The sequence below is a fragment of the Theropithecus gelada genome, chromosome 5 (genome assembly GCF_003255815.1).
Source record: "Theropithecus gelada isolate Dixy chromosome 5, Tgel_1.0, whole genome shotgun sequence".
NCBI classification, from domain to species: Eukaryota; Metazoa; Chordata; class Mammalia; order Primates; family Cercopithecidae; genus Theropithecus; species Theropithecus gelada.
This window is the reverse complement of record NC_037672.1, coordinates 1,291,260-1,313,522: the sequence shown is the minus strand read 5'-3', so window position 1 is coordinate 1,313,522 and position 22,263 is coordinate 1,291,260. Positions and strand designations below refer to the sequence as shown.

Genomic DNA, 22,263 nt, shown 5'->3' with positions numbered 1-22,263 from the left:
TAATCTCTGTGGTTGGCATCTATGAGATCTCATTTGCGTGACCTGGTTTACGCATCTTATCTCACTATCAATCAAACCCCAGACGGGTGAGGCCAGACTTCCCTGACCAGGCCCTGGCACCTGGAGACCCACTCCCAAGACGGCCCCAGCAGAGGACGTAGCTCACACCGTGCCTGCTCCCGAGCACTGGGGTGTTGTTTGCCACGCCTGCCCCACTGGGTGGGAGGCTTCAGGGCAGCACACGTCTGCGTGGGGGAGGAAGGACCTGGGACCTGCCTGCTCCTCCGTAACAGACGAGGCCGCAGAGGGCACAGCTCTGAGCTCGGCTCCAGACATGATGAGGCGTAGGCCCTGCGAGTCTCCAGGGCAGATTCTACCCAGAGTGGGGCAAACACAGGCAAACAGACCCCACCCAGAGCAGGGGGGACACAGGCAAACAGACCCCACCCAGAGTGGGGAGAACACCAGCAAACAGACCCTTCGCGGAGCCAGCTGCCACCCAGATGAAGACACCTGTGACAGGAGGGGCTGCAGGGACGGACTCCAGGATGGACATGTTTTGTTCTCAGACTCCTGGGCTGACAGTGGCCGGGGCCCTCAAGGAGATGGAGGCTGACTCAGGATGGAAGCAGGCTGCGGCCGGACAGAGGCCAGAGACACAGGCACCGAGGCTGCACAGAGGAGGCCAGAGCAGAGCAGGAGCCCCTCCTCCTGACAGGGCGCCCCGGCCGTGTCCCCGGAACGCTCACACGCCGCTCTCCATTGGGCTGGGTCCTGAGACCCCCCGCTTTAGCCCTCTCAGGCACAGAAGGGCAGTGAGCTCCCCTGCCGCGGGACCTGGCTCACTTGTGCGTGAAAACGAGGCCTGATCTGCCACCATGCATCCAGGTTGGCATCGGGAGCCAGAGCAGGACCCCGGGCCTCCAGGGCCCACGCAAGGGCAGGGTCTCGCCGCAGTTCTGCCGTGCGTTGTGGGGACCACCCTCAGCACCTCATCACGAGACGCCCACTTCTCCGAATCAGCCCTCTGTGGAACACTCGGCCACCCAGCCTGCTGCAGGTGGATATGGAGTCGCGGCCGGGTTTCTGTGGGCACGGACAGGCGGCCCCTCCTGGCAAACACACACCTGCTGGGCACTCGCCCGGGAGCTTTGGGCCCACCCCACACAGCAACTCAAGCGTCACCGCGAGGCTTGGCTGCTCAGGAACCTCCACAGAAGTGAGTGAGATGACCCAGCACTGAAGGAGCAGCCCTGCCCTGAGACAGGGTGAGCACGACTGGCCGACACCGCCCAGGCCAGGCACCCACTGCTGCCTGACGATGCCCGCTCTGGAGAGCCAGTGGGAAGCCAGCGGACAGCCTCTCTTGCTTTGCAGATGCCGTGCACCCTAACTGGGCTGAGCCACAGTGACAGCCAGCATCCCCTCCTCAGGCCTGACCGCCAGGGCGCCGCTGGCCTCAGCACACTGCACAGCACCCTTGTGTTGGAGACAGGCCAGGGAACCCAGAGTGCCCTCGCCACACACTGTCAACACTCCCCAATGACCCTGAGGGACATTCCCAAGCTCAGGGCACTTGGAGCCACCTGAGGGCCACACGTCAGAGACACGCCCAAACTACAGAGGCTGGCGGCACTTTCCTGCGTGGAAAGGGGCTACCGGGAGTCATGTTTTACGCGGATGGTCGGGACGTCAAACTGGTTCCCCTGGCAGCCATGGGGGTCTGGGTGCCCACCTGGGGCCACACTTTGGTGGGGGCCCTGTCAGGCTCCAGGCCTCACTCCCCAAGTCCCATTCAGGAACAGTGGGAGAAGCAGCCACCTGAGCGGGCAGAGGTCAGACTCAAGACCCAGGGGACATCCCAGGACCCAGACCATGATGGGAAGGGCTGGCAGGGGCCGCAGCCGAACATCCTGCCCTCCCTCGATTTGCCGCACGACCGCGATGCCTACCTCACGGCGTCCAGTCTCTTATTCTGCCGGATGAGTTCAATGAACTCCTGGATTCTGAGGCTGAACTCCAGGCAGCTCTGAAGGCAAAGACAAGACGAGGCTTAGACAGCACATCCCACAGAGCCCGGGTGCCCGGGTGCCGCACCCACACGACCACCAGCAGACCCCACAACCAAAGCTCTGAAACCCTCTCTCACAGGCACCAGGAAGGCAGGGCTGAGCCTGAAGCTGCCACTTCAACCTGCAGCTGACTTTCCGGGGGGCACGGGTTCTGAACGTGAGTCCCGCCCCTGCTCCTGGCTGCGGCTGACTTTCCGGGGGGCACGGGTTCTGAACGTGAGTCCCGCCCCTGCTCCTGCAGCTGCGGCTGACTTTCCGGGGGGCACAGGTTCTGAACGTGAGTCCTGCGTCTGCTCCTGCAGCTGCGGTGGGGCGTGCAGCCGCCCAGCATTTCAACTCGAAGGCCGGGGCACTCAGGGTGCTCCCGGGAGCGCAGGCCTGGGAGATGCTGGGAGGGCAGAGCAGCAGGTGCGGCCGCTGGACCAAAGGCACCAACCCCTCTGCAAGGACAAAGCAGCTTCCTGGCTCCTGCCCTGATGCCCCTGCTTCCTCCTTTACACCCCCACCGGGCCTCTGGACCCATCTGTCCCGAGTGTAGACTGGGTGCTGGCTTGAGCCTGGGGCTGTTCTGGGAGAACGTGGGCAAGTCCTGTCCTGAGGCACTGAGGCCCAGGGCGGGGAGGAGACAGTGACCACACATGGGGGTGCTGGGTGGTGCCTCACAGGAGCATGAGGCAGAGAAGCAAGCTTGGAGCAGGCAGGACCCAGGGCAGCTGGGCAGGGAGCGCCTGTGCCGAGGTTATGGACAGGGGACTGCACAGACACCGGGTGAGAACACGGCCGGCAGAAGCCAGGGCCAGCGCCGAGGCCCCAGGCAGGTGGCACATGGAACGGAGGCCTGGCCCAGGGGACACTGAGGTCCTGGGTGGCTGCGAGGCCAACGGGCGGCTCCCGTGAAGGGAGGGTGCTTCCAGGATGTGTGGGAGACGGAGAGAGGCCGGGTCGGGGCTGCTGGCTGACAGCAGCATGCCTGAGGCGGGGGCTGGGGCGGAAGCTCCTGCAGGACCAAGTCCCACATGCGTCTGCCTCTGAGTCTCTCACGTGCAGCTAAGGGAAACCCACGGAAGCCCAACCCTCACTCTGAAATCTCAGCAACCTCAGTCCAATGTGGGCCGAGACTTGTGGCTGGGGTGGGAGCAGTGGCAACATTGACCAAAGTCATCCAAGACGAGACGCGGATGCTACAGAAGGGCCATGTCCGTCTAAACCATAAGATCTTCCGTGTGGTTTCAGGACATTCTCAGGGCTTCACCCCGCAAACAGGATATAGGCGGGGGCACCACGGAGCAAGTCTTGGGCTGGGGCCACATTTGTCACTCTGAGTTCACGTGGTCTGGATCTCAGTATGGCACGAACAGAAACTCTATGTGGCAAATGAATCCACCCCAGATCACTGTATTTAAGTCGAAGCTCATCACTTCCATTTCCCAGAGCTTTTCCCACTGAGCTTTCTGAGGGGCCACCTGTGTCCAGCCCACCCTGCCTGCCAGCCTTGCTGCCCCGACACACAGAGCACCCACAGCAGCGGCTCCGTGTGGGCGTGGGGAGGGGCTGCCCAGACCCCCTGGGGGCCAGCCAAGGCGCCGAGAGCCACCTGCCTTCCAGGGTGGGGCTCAGAGGGGCTCAGGTCCCTGCCCTGCTGCCCCTGCCCTGTGCCCTCAGCCCCTCACCGCCCTGTGTCCCTAGACAGACAGGTCAACAGGCTGTACGCAGAACTCACAGGCTTGCTCCAAACTGGGGCAGGAGGACTGTCTCTGACCCCAGCAGTGGCATAGGCTCTGGGCGGGGGGTGCCAGGCTTGGTACAAACCAGCCCAGAGGCACAAGGTCACTGCAGGGTCCCCAGTCCCCACCCCACTAATCAGTAGACAGACTTTGGTCAGCACTCCACTCCCTTCAGAGCCAGCCCGGCCGGAGAGCAAGGGAAGGGCCAGCGAGAAAAGACAGAGGCTCCCCACCAGGGCCCCACCTGCCTCCCATGGGCCGCCTGATGGCTGCCGTGTCCAGAGCAGGCGAGTGCTGGGGCTCCGTCTAAAGGCAGGAAGCAGCTGCCGAGGGGGTGCTCTAGAAGACCAGGACTCTGCGCCCACTCAAGGTTACCGCTTCACACAGTGGACACCTCAAACCTGCTTTTCAATGACACCTTTTGCTCTAGGAGGTTACTTTCAATTGGTCCACTAACACGTAAGTGTGTCATGTTGTGAAACTTAGGTATTCAGACCCAAATCTAAAACACCGAGTCTACGTTGTCCCACACAGCATGGAGCGCCAAGGCTGTGCCCATCCTGAGACAGGCGCCCACACTGATGGCTCTGTGTGGCTTTCGCACAGACGTGAGGCACACAAATCACTGGGTCCTCAGGGCCACTCGCCCACCCAGGCCTGTGAAATCCATTTCCCAGCCAGGTCAAACTTGGGCCTCAAGTTTCTTTTCCCATCGAGGCTCTCGTGGCTGGTCCGAGGGACCCATGAGGGCACCATCTGGCTCCTCCCTGTCTCCCCACATGCTCCCTGGCATGTGTGCACATGTGAGCAGACTGCACAGACAGCCATGTACCCCGCCTGGCTCAGTTGCATCTCATACCGGGCATGTTTTCGTGTCATTTGGAGTCTTCAGGGTTCATTTCTGGACAGCATCCAAACATGGATTCAGGCCCCATCCAGTCTCAACTTCATCCAACACCAGGCACGTTCAACCAATCTCAACTCATCCAACACCAGGCACGCTCATCCAATCTCAACTCATCCAACACCAGGCACGCTCATCCAATCTCAACTCATCCAACACCAGGCACGCTCATCCAATCTCAACTCATCCAACACCAGGCACGCTCATCCGCCAGGCATCCAATCTCAGCACCAGCCACCACTCGAGATGCATCTCCAGTCCACACGGTGAGTCTGCACTCATGGACTCCCCAGGGCTGCTCTGAGATCTGAGGAACAGAATAGCCCCCAAGGACCAAAAGGTCAGACGCTCACGTGGACAGCAGCCATGGCCAAGCAAGGGAGCCAGGCTGGCCTCGCCTGTCCCATGGAGAGGAGTTGCAGAGACACACACGCAGGCGGGGCCAGGCCATGTACCAGGTGGGGCCAGGACACGTGCCAGGCGGCCTCATCTCCACTCCAATCTCAGGCATCCAATCTCAAATCATCCAACACATATCTCAAATTTATCCAATACCAGGCACACTCGTCCCCCAGGCACACATTCAGGGCCCCAACTCCTGGCCCTGCCTGTCCCCACAGCAGCTTCAGACAAGTCGTGTGCCTGCAGCAAGCCCCCAACACCCTCCAACAACACTGTCTGGTAGGTAACCAGGGCTTGCAGAAATATCCTGGCAGCACCAAGAACCTATCTTCCCTCTGAGGTCCACATGAAACAGCCCCGGCAGAGTTCCCACTGTGAGGCGTGTGCCGGCTCTCTGGGAGGGAGTGTGGGGCTGGCACTGTGTGGTGGGGCCGTGGGTTACATACCAATTCTGGCTTTCCTTTCAGGGTTTCCACACCAACATCCTCACTCTCTTAAGGGGAGCCACTGGCCGCTCCGCTTTTTCACCCCGTCCTTGCTTCGTGCTTGTTTTGGTGGCCCTGAGTGGCAGTGTGTCACTCCTGGCTGGTAACTGTGTGCACCCTGCCAAACCCAGCCAGGGTGGGGTTAAAGCAGTGCTCAGTTTAGAAAACAGAAGAGTTTTGCTGATGGAGGCAGAGGTGTTAATATAAAACATTTCTGCAAGCCCCTAGGGTGACAATGCCTTTTAATAAGCAGGTTTAAATTCTGTCATTTAACAGTCCATTTTTTAAGCCTCTTTTGGTCTCTAGAAAAGTGGGTACTTGGCCGGGCACAGTGGCTCACGCCTGTAATCCCAGTACTTTGGGAGGTTGAGGCAGGCGGATCACAAGGTCAGGAGATTGAGACCATCCTGGCCAATGTGGGGAAATCCCACGTCTACTAAAAATACAGGAATTAGCTGGGCATGGTGGCACGTGCCTGTAATCCCAGCTACTCAGGAGGCCGAGGCAAGAGAATCGCTTAAAGACGGAGGCAGACATTGCAGTGAGCCAAGATTGCGCCACTGCACTCCAGCCTGGTGACAAAGCAAGATTCTGTCTCAAAAAAAAAAAGAAAAGTGGGTATTCGTGAACAATATCATAGCCCAGAGCTCTGCAGCGTCGCAGATGGAGAATGGCTTTCCGACCAGCTTTTCTGTGTCTGTAACTGACTGCAGGGAGCCACGGAGCAGCCCCCATGGAGCAGGACTGATGTGTCTCTGGGCTCCGAGCCCAGAGCCCCAAACATGCTATGTACACGTGGTCAGCCTCCCGTAACCGATCCCTCTGAGCCTCATGCCAGGTGTATGCAAACTGCAATGCCAAATGAGGTGCACTTTTCCGGATTTTAGCCTAAAAGTGTAACACAACCACCAAAAAATCTCCCAAACCCAACCCCCACCTTACAAACCCAAACCAAACTACTGTGAACCACCAGGCGAGGGGGTGCTGGCTGTAGGGCGGGTGGCGCGGCCTCGGCCCCGACCCACCCCACCCCAACCTGGGAGTCTGTGCACCTTCATCTTCCGCAGCCGGGACTTGTTGTCATGGCACCAGGCCAGGCAGGTGGCCGTCTCACGCCTCTCCAGGGACTCCTCCACCTCTTTGGCCGTCAGGAACATCTCAATATTCACTAGGTCCTTAGAGGAAGGAAGCAGCTCCTGGTCAGAATGTGCTGGCTCAAGGCCCCCACGCCACCCTCCCGCACCCCGGCCTCCATGAGGCAGGGCCCAGCACCAGCCACCACTCGAGATGCATCTCCAGTCCACACGGTGAGTCTGCACTCATGGACTCCCCAGGGCTGCTCTGAGATCTGAGGAACAGAATAGCCCCCAAGGACCAAAAGGTCAGACGCTCACGTGGACAGCAGCCATGGCCAAGCAAGGGAGCCAGGCTGGCCTCGCCTGTCCCATGGAGAGGAGTTGCAGAGACACACACGCAGGCGGGGCCAGGCCACGTACCAGGTGGGGCCAGGACACGTGCCAGGCGGCCTCATCTCCACTCCCCACAGCCCCCCAGCACATCTACAGCCCCTTCCTGGGCAGCCCCCTCATTTCAAAATCAACAGTAAGTGAATAATAACATGGTAAATAATACATAAACACACTATGGCTTGTATCACGGTAGTTAGAACTGATGATTTATATGTATAAAAAAAGGAAACCCAAAGTAACCCAGGCTTAGCATCGAGGCTCTGCGAGTGGCCAGGCACAGGGGGTGGGTGCTCAGTGCCCAGCAGTGGAACCCATGGTCACCGGCTGAGGCAGGACAGCAGCCAGTCCGGGACTCCACCAGGCACTGCGAGGCTGGGGGTGAGGGCGCACGTGGTCCTCAGCAGCGATGGCTCCCGACCTTCCCCAGTGGGACCAAGGGCAGCACCTCCGCCCGCACATGGCCCAAGACCCAGTGGCCTAGCGCGAGGCCACAGATCACCCCTTGGGTCCCACAGCCCCATGTCTGGACACCGGCCTCACAGACGCACAGTTTTCTTTGATGATTTCCCTTTTCTGAAACCCCCTCATGGCATTATTTTCTTGCATCTTTTCTTTGATGATTTTTCTGAAACCCCTTCATAGTGTTTTCTTGCACGTTTGCTTTGATGATTTCTCTTTGCTGAAGCCCCTTCACGGCAGGCATATGTTGGGTCTCCCACAAAGTCTTGCTTTGTTTTGCAACTTAAAAACAAAAATTTTTTTTTTTTGGTGACGGGGTCTCGCTCTCTTGTCCAGACTGGATGGAATGGCAGTGAGATCATGGCCCACTGTTGCCTCCAGTTCCTGGGCTCAAGTGTCCATGCCACCTCAGCCTCCTGCGTAGCTGCGACTATAGGCACACACTATCACGCCCAGTTAATTTTTTATTTTTATAGAAATGGGGTCTTGCCACATTGCCCAGGCTGGTCTTGAACTCCTGGGCTCAAGTGATCCTCCCACCCTGGTCTCCCAAAGGCCTTGTTTTGTAGTTTTGCTCTAAATTTCAGGAGGTGGCTCCTGGTCTGTCTCCTGCCTCATGTCCCATCCGCACAGCCTGGGGGTCTGAACGCAGCTGGATCTCTCTCACTGAGGGTTTCTCCAATGTCCGGGTCTCTGGTTGTGAGAGTCACAGGAAAGATGTGAGGCCAGCTGGCAGCAGGCTTGTACGTCAACTGAAACTGGAAACCGTCTAAGTGAACCGGTTTTCTGTCTCACACAAAATGCTCATGCTGACTTTTGTTTGTTTTGAAACAGGGTGTCGTCCTGTTGCCCAGGCTGGAGTGCAGTGGTGAGATCTTGGCTCACTGCAGCCTCCACCTCCTGGGCTCAAGTGATCCTCGCACTGCAGCCTCCAGAGTAGCTGGGACCCCAGGTGCCCGCCACCATTCCCAGCTGATTTGAAAAAAATTTTGTAGAGAAGGCTTCTCACTTTGTTGCCCTGGCTGGTCTCAAACTCCTGGGCTCAAGGCAGCCTGGTGCTCTCTTGGGCGGCCTTCCCTGGGCAGCAGCCTTCCTGTCCTGTTCCTGGGCGGCCTTCCCTGGGCGGCAGGCATCCCGTCCTCTTCCTGGGTGGCCTTCCCTGGGCGGCAGGCGTCCCGTCCTGTTCCTGGGCGGCCTTCCTGTTCTGTTCCTGGGCGGCCTTCCCTTGGCAGCAGTTTCCTGTCCTGTCTCATCTGGGACCTTCCTCCAATCCAGAACATGTGGGTATTTTCCTAAGTTTGTTATGTCTCCAATTTTGGTGCACAGGAATTTTGGTGCACAGGTATGAAACCAGAGGTCCCGTGTGGGAATTCCATGGCGCCCCCTACAGGAAGTCCAGGTCTGACCAGTGCAGCAGGGGTTTACATTTCCACAGCCTGGCAGTTCTCCCTCGGCCACAGCAGCACCTTCCCCGGGGCCTCCTAGTGCTGTGGTCGCCTGTGGTCAAAAGCGATTCCTCAATGCCCTTGGGACAATCTCAGCAGGAATAACTCCTCCCCCGCAACCCAGTCCTCGTGGGCTCCACACACGCCTGCCTTCTTCCATACAGCAGCTCCAGGCCCTCTTTGGGACAGACATGCTCAGGGCGCCCCAACACCTTGAGTCTAGCCTGTCTCATCCTGCTGAGACCTACTCCAGTCGGCCTTAGAATCATCAGCCCTCCCATATCCACCCTGCTCTACGCACCCCTGTGGAACATGCGGCCCGTGCCCACCACAGGACCCCCTTCTTTCACCTCACGCCTCTCTCCCCCAACACAGCACACGTTCCCTGGGGCCAGGGGCACCCACAGCTTATGCTTCAGCAGGCACCACCAGATGTGCTTGGCCACACCCCCGCAGGTTCCAAGGACAGTGTGCTGGACGTTTAGTAGAGGAGAGCCAGGTTATCTGTGAACACACCGAGGGGCTGCCCCAGGCAGCCAGGACATGTGGGCAGCACGGAGCGAGGGCCTGTGCACTGGGGGAAGCCGGGCACATGGGGCCAGGGAGGCAGGTGGGTGGGATAGGCATGACGGACAGGGGCACTGGAGTGACATGTGCTGGCCCCACTGTCAGTCACGTGAGCCTTGGCAGGTACAGGTGAGAATGCCCTTCCCTGACACCCAGGTGGAGGAAACATGGCACCAGATGGGGGCCACAGGAGCCCAGCAGGCAGCGTGGCAGAGGCAACACAGACGACCTCGTCCAGCGACAAGAATGCTGGGTGCACACTGGAGCAGCTGCGAGTCATGATCTGGAGACCTCAGACACTTGACAAGACCGCAGGGCCACCGGGGGCACCAGCCCTGGCCACCGCAGAGGACCAGTGCACTTTGCCATCTGGCAGATCCACTCACGGAACAGCTGTGACACGTCACATTCACGTCTGTGAACCGAGACGCCACGCTCCAGGGGTGCCAAGAGCGACAGTGTTGCGCGGGTCTGGGCAGGTGAGCACCTCCAGGACACAAGGACTCACTCGCTCACCCTGCCCACTGGGCAGCTGCTCGCCACTCCCCTCCTGGAGAACAGGATGGACACTGCACACACACGAGCAGGGAGGCCGTGCAGCAGCGGGGAGAAGGCACGGGTGGGAGGGTGCCGCTCCACCCAGGGCAGCATCTGAGAGAAGCTGAACCAGGCTCGGGACAAATGCCGAGGACAGGAGCCAGTGGGGGGGGGGCCAGGTGGGTCTCTGGGTGAGTCCGGAATGTGGGGCCTGCAGGTGAGTCCAGAGTGTGGGGCTGGGGTGGGTCTGCAGGTGAGTCTGGAGTGTGGGGCCAGGGTGGACGTGCAGGTGAGTCTGGAGTGTGAGGCCGGGGTGGACGTGCAGGTGAGTCTGGAGTGTGAGGCCGGGGTGGGTCTGCAGGTGAGTCTGGAGTGTGAGGCCGGGTGGGCCTGGGGGTGAGTCTGGAGTGTGGGGCCGGGTGGACATGCAGGTGATTCTGGAGTGTGGGGGCCGGGGTGGGTCTGCAGGTGAGTCTGGAGTGTGGGGCCCGGGGTGGGTCTGCAGGTGGGTCTGCAGTGTGGGGGCCGGGGTGGGCCTGCAGGTGAGTCTGGAGTGTGGGGGCCGGGGTGGGTCTGCAGGTGATTCTGGAGTGTGGGGGCCGGGGTGGGTCTGCAGGTGGGTCTGCAGTGTGGGGGCCGGGGTGGGCCTGCAGGTGAGTCTGGAGTGTGGGGGCCGGGGTGGGTCTGCAGGTGATTCTGGAGTGTGGGGGCCGGGGTGGGTCTGCAGGTGGGTCTGCAGTGTGGGGGCCGGGGTGGGCCTGCAGGTGAGTCTGGAGTGTGGGGGCCGGGGTGGGTCTGCAGGTAAGTCTGGAGTGTGGGGCTGGGTGGACGTGCAGGTGAGTCTGGAGTGCCGCAGGGCAGGGGAGCTGGGCAGGAGTGGGATGGGAGTGTGGGGGAGGCTGTGAGCCAGCAGGGCCTGCAGATGGCTGCATGGGGGCGTGAGTGTGGCCCCACGGGCATCTGAGGCCTTGGACTCAAAATGTGAGGCCGCCTCCAAGGCCGGGAAGGGAGCCTTGTGCTGGGGTTGAATGTGGCCAGGGCTCACGTCCATCATGCCCCAGGTGGGAGCCACACACATGTGGGTGGGATTTAAGCCATGGAAAGAGAAGACCCCTGGTTAGGCAGAAGCAGGGAGGATGTGGGCTAAGGAGCCATGGCAGGGAGTGGCATGGGGGGGAGGCCTGTGGGGCCAGGTGCATGGCCGGGCATGGGCTCGGGGCAAGCCATGGGGCACGCTCCTCTCGCACAAATGCTGCCTGAGAGGTTCTCAAGCGTTGTCATCTTAGTCACATGGAACACGAATGCCACCTTAACCTGAGTCAGCTGAGGCCGTGCACCCACAGCGGGATCTGGACGGGGCAAGTGCGATGGGCCCAAGTGCTGGTCTAGGAGGTTCCAACTGCCCTGGGCCCCCACGGCGGTGGACAAAGCCCGACGGCGGAGGGTGGCCCCAGTTAACCTGGCCCAAAGGTGGAGAAGAGTCTATCAAGGCAGCCGAGGGCAGAGGGCAGCACCGCCCGGTATCTGCTCAGCTGTACCCGTGGAGGGCAAGGGTGCCACAAGTTTCTACAGCCAAACAGGGTGCCGCAGAAAACACGGAAAACGCACTCCGCCTGAGATAAAGGCAAAGCTCTCACAAGGCAGCAAGGGAGCATGTGCCAGTGCGAAACCCAGGGTGCAGGTATCGGGCAGGAAAATCCTAAGCAGGATGTGTGGAGACGCCACAGGGAAATGAGAAGAACCCGGAGAGCTGCTTAGACACTGACTTTCTGCCTTCAGAAGCCGAAGCCCCAGCTGCGTTTCCACAAAGGGTCAGGGCCTCTCAGCTAGGGAGGAGGCCCTCACCACAGCGCAGACACACACGGGGCTGGGGAGACACATGCACACGGAGGGGGGACACGCACATGGGGGGACGGGGACACGCACATGGGGAGGGGGACACGCACACGGGGGTTGGGACACGCACACGGGGAGGAGAACACATGCACATGGGATGAGGGGGACACACACACTGGAGGGAGGGGGGACACATGCACACGGGGGTGGGGACATGCACATGGGGGGAAGGGGGACACACACGGGGAGGGGAACACACGCACATGGGCACCCACCTCGATGCCGCTCTGGCGTGCCAGCTTGACGGCCGTGTTGTAGTAGCCGCAGCGCAGCAGGTGCTCCACCATCATGCGGTCCATGCGCTTCCTCTTCCACACGCTGGCCGCCGCGGGCTGGTCGCTGCTGTGCTCTTTGAGGTGCTCAATCCGGCGCTTGCACAGCTTGGCGCTCTCGTCCTCGGCCTGGATGGACTCCACCGCCTGAGCCACACACAACAGAGTCCCGGTCAGGACAGGGACGCCCTGCAGCCCTGCGCCAAGGGAGGCCAGGCTGCCCCAACCCACAACACTCACAAGGAGAAAAGCGGGGATCGCGGGACAGGGAAAACCATGCTCTACCGAGTCTGCCGGGCAGCTGTGCCTGGTCCAAGAGCTGCAGACCGAGGCAGTGAAAAACCCACCACCTGGATCTGCAGCTTCTCTGTTAGTTCTGCCTTTATATTAATGTACCCTGAAGCCATGTTGCCAGATGCATGCAACTTTAAATTTGCTATGCCTTTCTGGTTAAACTGTTTATCGTTAGAAGGTGACTTTAAAAAATCTTTCGCAATACTTTTTTCTTAAAGTCAATTTTGTTAAAAATGAATCGAGCCAGATAGAAACGTTCCAGGCCTGCGCTGCCCAACACAGCTGCCACCGGCCCACGTGGCTGCCACACACTGAAGGGCAGTGGTGCAAGTGAGGAACTGAATTCTTCATTACAATTTACCAGCACGCACGGCGACTGACTGCTGGACAGATCCAGGACTCGGGCTGGCTTCCTTCAGCACATACTACGAATCTTGGCTTCCAACTGCTGTGCAGAAATCAGCTGTCCTTCTGTCTGTTGCCCCTTTGGAAGTGATCTTTTGCCCTTAGTTGATTTTCAAATATTTCTTTGCCTGTTTTCTTCGATTCCACCATGTCGGTTTATTTTCACTTACCCTGTGTAGGATTCTGACCTGGTGGTACTCATCAGTTCTGAAACCTTGGTCACTCTCCTGGCACCATCTCTGTCCCCACCCACTCGTGGGCTCTGGTGAAACACACCACAGGTTTCCGTTCTATTCTGTGCTTTACTCTTGCAGCCACTTTGATTTTTCGATCTCTGTGTTCCATTCTAGATCGTTACTTCAGACCCACCCTCCAGTTCACTAATTCCGTCTTTAGCTTTGTCTGTTAACTGTTAAACCGTTATAGGCAAACGTTGAGTTTTTCACTTTTGTTATTATATTTCCCATTTATTGAAGTTTTAATTCATTTTAAACTCTGAATCTCTCTCTCTCTTTTTTTTTTTAGAGACAGAGTCTCTGTGCAGGCTGAAGTGTAGTGGTACGATCTCAGCTCACTGCAACCTCCAGCTCCTGGATTCAAGCGATTCTCCTGCCTCAGCCTCCCGAGTAGCTGGGACCACAGGCGCACACCATGCCTAGCTAATTTTTCTGTATTTTAATAGAGATGGGGTTTCGCCATGTTGGCCAGGCTGGTCTTGAACTCCTGACCTCAGGAGATCCACCTGCCTCGGCCTCCCAAAGTGCTGGGATTACAGGTACCAGCCACTGTACCTGACCAATCACTTTTTTTTTTTTTAAGACAGTGTCTCACTCTGCTGCCCAGGCTGGAGTACAGTGACAATCTCTGCTCGCTGCAGCCTCGACCTCCTGGGCTCAAGTGATTCTCCTGCCTCAGCCTCCTAAGTAGCTGAGACTACAGGTGTGTGCCACCACGCCTGGCTAATATTTTTTGTACAGATGGGGTTTCGCCATGTTGCCCGGGCTGGTGTCAAACTCCTGGGCTAAAGCAATCTACCTGCCTCGCCCTTCCAAAGTGAGTCATGGTGTCCAGCCTTAAATCACTTTTTATACTTTCTGTTCCCTGCAGAGATTTTCAAACTCTTTTGAGATAGGGTCTCACTGTCGCCCAGCTAGAGAGTGCAGTGGCACAATCATGGCTCACTGCAGCCTTGACCTCCTGGGCTCAAGCAATCCTTCTGCCTCAGCCTCCTGAGTAACCGCTGGGGCTACAGGAGGACACCAGTACCCTTGGCCGTTTTTTTATGTTTTGTGGAGATGGGGTCTCCCTATGTTGCCCAGGCTGGTCTCAAACTCCTGGGCTCAAGTGATTCTGCTGCCTCAGCTTTCCAGTGCTTTCCAGGTGTGAGCTACCACGCCCAGCCTATTTCTGTTCTTTAAGCACAGTAAGGTGTGGCACCTGGCAGCCCCCACCCCTGCAGTCCGTGCAGCCCTCTGTCTACTGTCTGCTGGGTCTCCAACCCACCATGGTGTCGAGACAGGGTCTCACTGTCGCCCAGGCTGTCTCTGTGCTGCATGTTGGACTTGAAAACTAAGAACCTAAGAATCATCTTATGCCCATATTGAAGGTATTCTCCCCATGAAAGACTCTGAATTGACTCTACCCAGAGCTGGAAGGCACCACCAGACTCCAGCCGGGACCACCTCACTGGAGTGAAGGCTAAGGGTCTCCAATCACCCCAGTCCTCTGAACCTAGGCTGCAACACTGTGTCAATGCCAGTCCACTTCCGGTACACCCCACCCTGAGTGTAATATTGTGGGGTCCCAGCTTCTCTCCACTGGGCCCCACTTTCCTCGGCCTGAGTCATCGGTCCTTACCTCCACCTGGCCTGGCCAACACCCTGGGGGCAACAGCAGTCTCTTGCCGCTCACCTCTGACTCCCTGCCCGCCGGTTCTGGCCTGGTGATTCCTTTCTATTTCATATTCTATTGGGTATTTTTAGTGCGATGTTTCAAGATATCTTATCCCACTTTCTGGGTGTCTTCAGTGGGCCAGATTAGTCCCAATGCCGGTCCACCAATCCCAGTGACAAGTAACTCCACACTCTCCTTGGAGGTGAAATTCCATCTAAAAATAATCAGGCCAGGTGCAGTCTCATGCCTGTAATCCCAGCTTTGGGAGGCCAAGGCAGGTGAATCACCTGAGACCAGGAGTTCAAGACCAGCCTGGCTAACATGGTGAAACCCCATCTCTACTAAAAATACAAATATTAGCCAGGCATGGTGGCACGTACCTGTAATCCCAGCTACCCGTGAGGCTGAGGCAGGAGAATCGCATGAACCCAGGACGTGGAGGCTGCAGTGAGCCGAGATTGCACCACTGAACTCCAGCCTGAGTGACAGAGCGAGACTCTATCAAAAAAAAAAAAAAAAAAAAAAAATCAATCAACCTGCTGTACATCCTGGCCTCCCTGTGGCCTGGGCTCTGGACACTCCTGGAACGAGACAACACGGTCCCTACAGGAAGAGGAAGCTGGCCTGCTCAGCCGACAGTGGCCCCAGAAGGCAAACAGCAGGGAAGAGGGCCCCCAACCGCACCTCCCGCATTCCCACCATAGCAGCTTGCCTGTCTTAGGCCTCAGTTTCAAGACAAAAGGGGTGTCCGTGCCCCCGGCCAAAGAGGGACCGCTGGGCGGGACCAACCTTCCTCTTGAGGACGCTGAGCTTCTCCACCACGCCGTCCAGCAGGCTGACCACGGAGTCCACGGCGGGGCAGCCGCTCAGTGTCTTCTCCAGCTCGGCCACCACCATGGTGACGTGGCTTGTCTCCCGGTCAATGTTCTTCTGAGCGGCGCGAAAGCGTTTGTTCAGCGTCTCGTAGGGCACCTAGAGAGGAAGGAGGATGGTGAGGAACCGCTCCCCTGGTGTGAGCCCCACCAGCCCCACACCGAGGACACACCACGTCTCCTCACGGCACTGTAGAGGCAGAAGTCTCAGGAGGTTCGTGGTCTCAAAGGATCTACTCTAAACCTCAACCAAGACCCACAAAAGCCCTGGTGAGCGGAGAGCCACTCCACATCCCTGGATGAGAAGCAACCCCAATTTTTGCCAAAAACATTGTAAGTGTATGTAGACAAAATAATCCCAAAGTTCATCTAGAATAATGAACAGTCAAAGAAATTTCCAAATAGGAGAGCAGTGACCGCGGCGTGAGGCCATCAGACGGTAAAACACAGGATTGGCCAGTGATCAGCTAGGCTGGTGCAGCTGCAGGCGCCACCACACGAAGCTGGGCCGGGCAGGGATAAGGGTGCACGGGGCGTGGGCTCCACACAGGTTGGGGTTGGGCACAGCAAGCCTCAAACACGCAGCTGAAGCCACAGCGCACAACTCACACCCTCCTGCACGAGAGCATTTGCCTTCCCCACTCATAGAAATCATCCATTCCCTATGGAAAATAATCTTAACGTCATCGTTAGTCTTCTGTCCCTCTGGAGAGAAGCGCTGCTGAGTTCTTCTCTGCCCGTTCCCTGTGCTCTACGGTTTGAAAGCAGCATGAATGACAGAATCACGCCCCAGCACTCCCCAGCCGCCGTGGCCGGGCTCTGGCAGGAAACACTGCCCGTGGTCGTGGTCCTAGCTGCGCTGGCAGCCAGCAGCTCACCGCACAGCGCGTCAGCAACATGGCCATGCTGCTGCCCGGGAGCAGTGGGCCCAACTCTGCCATCGCAGCTGTGCTGGAACAAGCGCTCCACCTCTGCCTCATCTCCAGCCGTGCCCAACCATGGGGGACAGACTCTCAGGCACTGCCTGCTCCCCCGGCCCTGGGCGGGCCTTGACCTCGTGTCAGCCACTGTGCTTAGCCGTGAGGTCACGTGAGGAAGGCAGGACTGCAGTGAGGGAGACCTGGACGCAGCTCAGCACGTGGGCTTCCCAGGACTGGGACAGCCAGGGCAACAGAGACTGGACTGGCCTCAGCCAAGGAAGGAGTCACACAGCAGGGCTCTTCCCCGACTTTCCCCCCGCAAGCAGGGACAGGAGGCGGGTGGCAAGGCCAGCTCTGAGCCATTCCCCCCGGCTGCCACTCCCCACTCAGCCTGGCCCCAGCTGCCCTCCACTCAGACAGCCCCCAGGGCCGACGTGGATCCACCACAGGTGACAGCGTGCACACACTCTCATTCACACCAGACAGCCACACAGGAGGGCATGTAAATGGCAGCCAGCATCACCGTCTGCTACCAAGCAGGACTCACACTTACTGGTGAGCAAATGAGTCTCAGGATGTTGAGAAGGAAGGCAGGGAAGCTGTCAAGCTACCACACGTTTAATCAACTCACAAAGCAGTGACAACACGAGATGGACTCGAAGCCAGGCACCGTGTGTGGCATCCGGAACCAAGCTTGCTGGTGCCACGCGGCCTGGGGGTCCCATCACCCACACTGCCCACCTTCAAGATTTCTCCCAAGGATTCAGCACCGCTTAGGAAAGATGGGAGAAATTATTTTTCTCTGCTCCACATCCAGTGATGGGAAGTCACAGCAGACAGCACTTCAGCTCTCCATAAATACCTGACCAGTGCAAGCAAGCTCAACGAGACCCACTGGGGAAGACCCCAAAGGCCCCCGAGGCCCTGACACCACAGCCGGACAGCGGCCCGCGCCGCGCGGCTCTCCCACTGGAGACCCCATCTGAGCGTGTCCTGCCACGAGGTGGCATTTCTAAAGGACGCAAAGCACACTCAGTCTTTGCTCTGCTATGCGGGGTCTCACACGAGCAGGACAGAAAGTCTTCGCCATTAGACGGACAGACAAAGAGGCACAACCACCCTCGCTCGCACGGGGGAACCCACACAGCATCCACACACCAGCACATTCCAGACCGCCACCAGGAAAGCAAGGCCTCTCTGGACGTCCCTCAGCTGCGTTCAAGTTCTACGCGGGAACGGGGCCTTTCCGGACAGTCCAATTCCTGGAGGGCCATCCGCCTCACCGCGGTGCTTACGCTGCTCAGGCACAGGGCAGAGCTCCGGGCAGCTGATGTGCTGCAGACAGGAACTCCCAGCGCAAGGCAAAGAGGCCCTGCCCAAAACTCGCCACGGTTACGCAGGACGCGAGCATGAAGGAGGCGCAGGAGGGGCTCACCGGGGCCATGGTGTCTTCCCAACTGGGAAGACCCCCACCTCCCTGCCAGTGGCTCTCAGGGTCCACGTCCCGCCGCTTACTCCTCAGGCCTCCCACGCCTCTGCGCACGCTCCTCCCACCTCCCTGCCTCCGCTCCTCCTCCTGCTCCTCCTCCAGCGCTGGCCTGGGGCTACCCAATCTGCGTTCAGGGGATGAGCGCCGCAGACCCTCTCCCTCCTGCGGGGCAGCTGCTGACCACGCCCCCCAGAGACGCCAAGCCAGCCCCGGAAAGCAGCGCCTCCTTTTCCGGGGGACCCAGCACGTGACTCCCGGCCCTAAAAGCTCCCCTACACTGGCCTGAGCCGGCTGGTTAGCAACACCCCCTTCACAGGCTCCTTAAAGGGCATTTGGTGACCGAGTGAGTGGAATTTCAGAAATGCTGAAGACTCGAACTCGAGCCAAATTATCACTCAAGAATGAGGACAAACTGAAGTTACTTTCAGATATGCAAGGGCTGAAAGCTGAACACACACAAACCTTTCTGGGAGAAAAACTTCTCAGAAATATTGCTTAGTGACCAAACACAACAAATCCATGGAGAAAGACACAAGAAACAGCACTGCGGAGAGGAGCCAGCAGATTGTAAGACACAAGAAACAGCACTGCGGAGAGGGGCCGGCAGATTGTAAGACACAAGAAACAGCACTGCGGAGAGGGGCCAGCAGATTGTAAGACACAAGAAACAGCACTGCGGAGAGGAGCCAGCAGAAAATACAGCTCGCCCAAATGAGGACAGGCAACCTAACAGACTGTATCACAAGAACTGTGAAAAGGGGCAAAGCACTAAAAATAGATTCCTAATAGCACAGGCAACACAGACAAATGGGACTACATCAAACTTAAAAATTGCAGAGCAGGAAAAACCAATAGAGTAAAAAATGGGAAAAAATAGCTGCAATCCAGGATCTGCATATGAAGCTACTATCCCGAATGCACTTTTAAAAACTCCTACAACTCCACAACCAAAGGAAATCTTCAATTTTAAAACGGGTGAAGGACTTAAGACACTTCTACAGAGAAGATAAACCAATGGCCATCTTGCCATACATGACAAGATGCTCCACACGACCAACCACCTGGCAGACCCAAGTGCAAATGTGAGGCATCCCCTCGTGCCTGCTAGGACGGTGATCGCTAAACACCAAAAGCTACGCCATGGCAGGAAGCGGAGCAGCGGGAGCCGCATGCAGGGCCAGGGAATGTGCCCGGCACAGTGTGGAGAGCAGCGAGGCAATTCCTCAGAACGTTAGGCACTAGGCTCCTGAGTCCCCAGCAGGCCACGAGAACTGAAGGCAGGGTCCCAGGAGGTATCTGCACAGCTGTGTTCATGGCAGCCACGAGGCAGAAGCAACCCAAATGTCCATCACCAGGGGAATGAAGGAAGAAAACGTGGCAGTCACACGCCACATAATGACATTTTGGTCAACAACAGACCGTACAGGTGATGGTGGTCGCATTAAGATTAGGACACTGCATTCTCACTGCATCTTTTCTATGTTTCAACATGTACGATGCAAACCACCACCATGGAACAGCCGCCTGTGGTATTCAGCACAGTGACAGGCTGTACAGGTTTGCAGCCCAGGAGGGTTGTACCACGTGTACACACAGGCTGTACCACGGTGCGAGCATGCAGCAGCCACACTGTCTGGGCTCCTGTACAGGTTTGCAGCCCAGGAGCCACAGGCTGTACCACGGTGCGAGCATGCAGCAGCCACACCGTCTGGGCTCCTGTGAGTTAGTTCGTTCTGCGATGTTCGCACGTGAAGTCGCCTAACGATGCATTTCTCAGAGCTTTTCCATGTAAGTGACACATGTATCTGCACATGTAATGGTTCATTTCAGGCATCAACTTGATTGGATTAGGGATACCTAGAGAACCCGTGAAGCATTACTTCTGGGTGTGCCGGTGCAGGTTTTCCAGAGGAGAGTGGTGGATGAGTGGGAAGATGCCCTCCAGGTGAGTGGCACCATCCAGCCCGCTGGGGCCCAGATAGAACAAGAAAGGTGGATAAGCAATTTCCTCTCCCTCCTGGGGCTGGGACCCTGCCCTTTGGCATCGGAACTCCAGGGTCTCTGGCCTTCGGACATTGGGACTTGCACCAGCATCCCCCGGGGTTCTCAGGCCTTTGGCTCTGGACTGAGCCATGCACCAGTTTCCCAGGGTCTCCGGGGTGCAAGTCTGCTGGGGGACTCAGCCTCTGTAATCACATGAGCCGATTCCCCAACACATCCTCTCATCTACCGATATCCAGTATGAGTTCTGTCTCCCTGGGGAAAACTAACACAACACACAGTGGAATAGTATTCAGCCTTTTAAAAGAAGGCAGTCCTCTCACACGCTGTAACATGGATGAATCTTGAGGACCTTCTGCTAAGTGAAAAAAGTCAATCATGAAAAGACAAATCTGCATGACTCTGCTTCTGTGAGGTATCTCACACAGTCCGACTCTTAGACACAGAAAGCAGAATGGTGGATGCCAGGGGCTGGGGTGGGGAGGAGGCAGTTTTGTTCAATGGCTATGGAGTTTCCAGTTTGCAAGATGAGAGGGTCCTAGTGATACAGATGGTATGATGGTACTGTGTGCTTATGGTACAGTGTCTATGCTATAAATGGATAAAGTGGTTGCTGTATAAAATGGTTGACGGCAAATTTTATATATATGTAACATTAATAATGTCTTAAATTTAAAAATGTTAAAAATATTATAATGAATTTTGATAAATGGCACCTGATCGCAAGACTTCTTATAAAGCGAGAGTGATCAAGCCAGTACGGCACTGGTCTGGGAATGGATACAGGGGTCAGTGCAGGTGGGGAACCCAGAAAAGGACCCACAGGCAGAGTCCGTTACATCCAGCCAAGGGGCCAAGGCTGCTGAGGGGAAGGACAGTCTCTGCAACAGCCAGGACAAGGAAGGGATGGCCCTCAACCCAAACCTCACATCCCCATGACAAGTGCGTCCGTGTAGATCACGGCCCTAAACATAAAAGCTCAAACTGTGAAACTCCTTAGAAGGAAACATGGGAGAAAATCTTCGCATCCTTGAGACAAGCAACGGTTTCTTAGAAGGATATAAAATGCACCAACTGTAAAAGAAAAATCCATCCTCTGAACCTTATCAAAACTAAAACTTCTCCTCTTCAGAAAACAATGTAGAAAATAAGAACATGAGCCACAGACTGGGAGAAGGCCTTCATAGCACACCTGACAAAGGGCTTCCATCTGGAATACAGCCAACTCCTGCAGCCTCAGTATTAGGACAAGCAAACCCCCCGACCCGTTTGTTTTTTTTTTTTTGAGACAGAGTCTCACTCCATCACCCAGGCTGGAGTGCAATGACGCAATCTCGGCTCACTGCAACCTCCGCCTCCTGGGTTCAAGCGATTGTCCTGCCTCAGCCTCCCGAGTAGCTAGGACTACAGGCACCCGCCACCTCACCCAGTTAGCAATCCCATTTTTTTAATGGGGAAAAGGTTTGAACAGGAACATCACAAAAAAGTTCTATGAAGGGCAGGTAATCTCTAGGAAGACATGCAACATCATGAGTCGTCCGGGAAATGCAAATTAGACCATGGCGGAAGGCATGATGATGAATTTTACGGGTCCATTTGACGCTGCCAGGTTCCCCAACAAACATTTGGCCAAGTGTTATTCTGGGTGTGTCTGTGAGAGCATTCTGGGACGGGATTAATATGTGAATGGGTAGACTGAGGAAAGCCCACAGCCTTCCCATTGGGGAGGGGCCTGCCCAATCTGCTGAGGACCTGAAGGGAAGGGCAAGGCTGGGTAAGAAGGAACTCCTCCTGTGGGCGGGGCATGGTCTTTTCTGGCCTTTGCACTTGGACTAAAGCCCTGGCTCTTCCTGAATCTCCCACCCGCCTGACAGCTTCCGGGTTGTTACCGTCGGCCTTCTTGGTCCTCAGGCCTTGAGACTCAGACTGGAACTACATTTCAGCTCTCCGGGGTCTCCAGCTTGGGACTTAGCCTTGATAACTGCACCAGCCAATTCTTTGTGATACATCTCCTTACGTGCACGCATGTGCACACACACGCACCCACACACACACACCCCCACACGCATGCGCACGCACCCACACGTGCGCACACACCCACATGCACCCATGCACGCGCACACACCACACAACGCACGCACCCACACACGTGCGCAC

At 57.3% G+C, this 22,263-nt stretch overlaps 1 protein-coding gene across 6 annotated transcripts in view; it reads right to left on the bottom strand.

Moving 5' to 3' along the window:
* The window catches only part of MAEA (macrophage erythroblast attacher), a 49,432-nt gene that overhangs the window by 9,415 nt on the left and 17,754 nt on the right, over positions 1–22,263 (bottom strand). The window contains exons 1-5 of one of the 6 annotated variants that reach the window (XM_025386772.1): positions 18,052–18,281; positions 15,614–15,796; positions 12,176–12,379; positions 6,640–6,762; positions 1,953–2,029 (exon numbers count right to left, since the gene is read on the bottom strand). In XM_025386772.1, coding sequence (XP_025242557.1) covers positions 1,953–2,029; positions 6,640–6,762; positions 12,176–12,379; positions 15,614–15,796; positions 18,052–18,060 — 596 coding nt within the window. In that variant the 5' untranslated portion in view covers positions 18,061–18,281. Of the gene's footprint in view, positions 1–1,952; positions 2,030–6,639; positions 6,763–12,175; positions 12,380–15,613; positions 15,797–17,774; positions 17,960–18,051; positions 18,282–22,263 lie in introns of those variants that run through there. The other 5 variants (XM_025386774.1, XM_025386771.1, XM_025386773.1 and 2 more) reach the window with 5 other exon arrangements.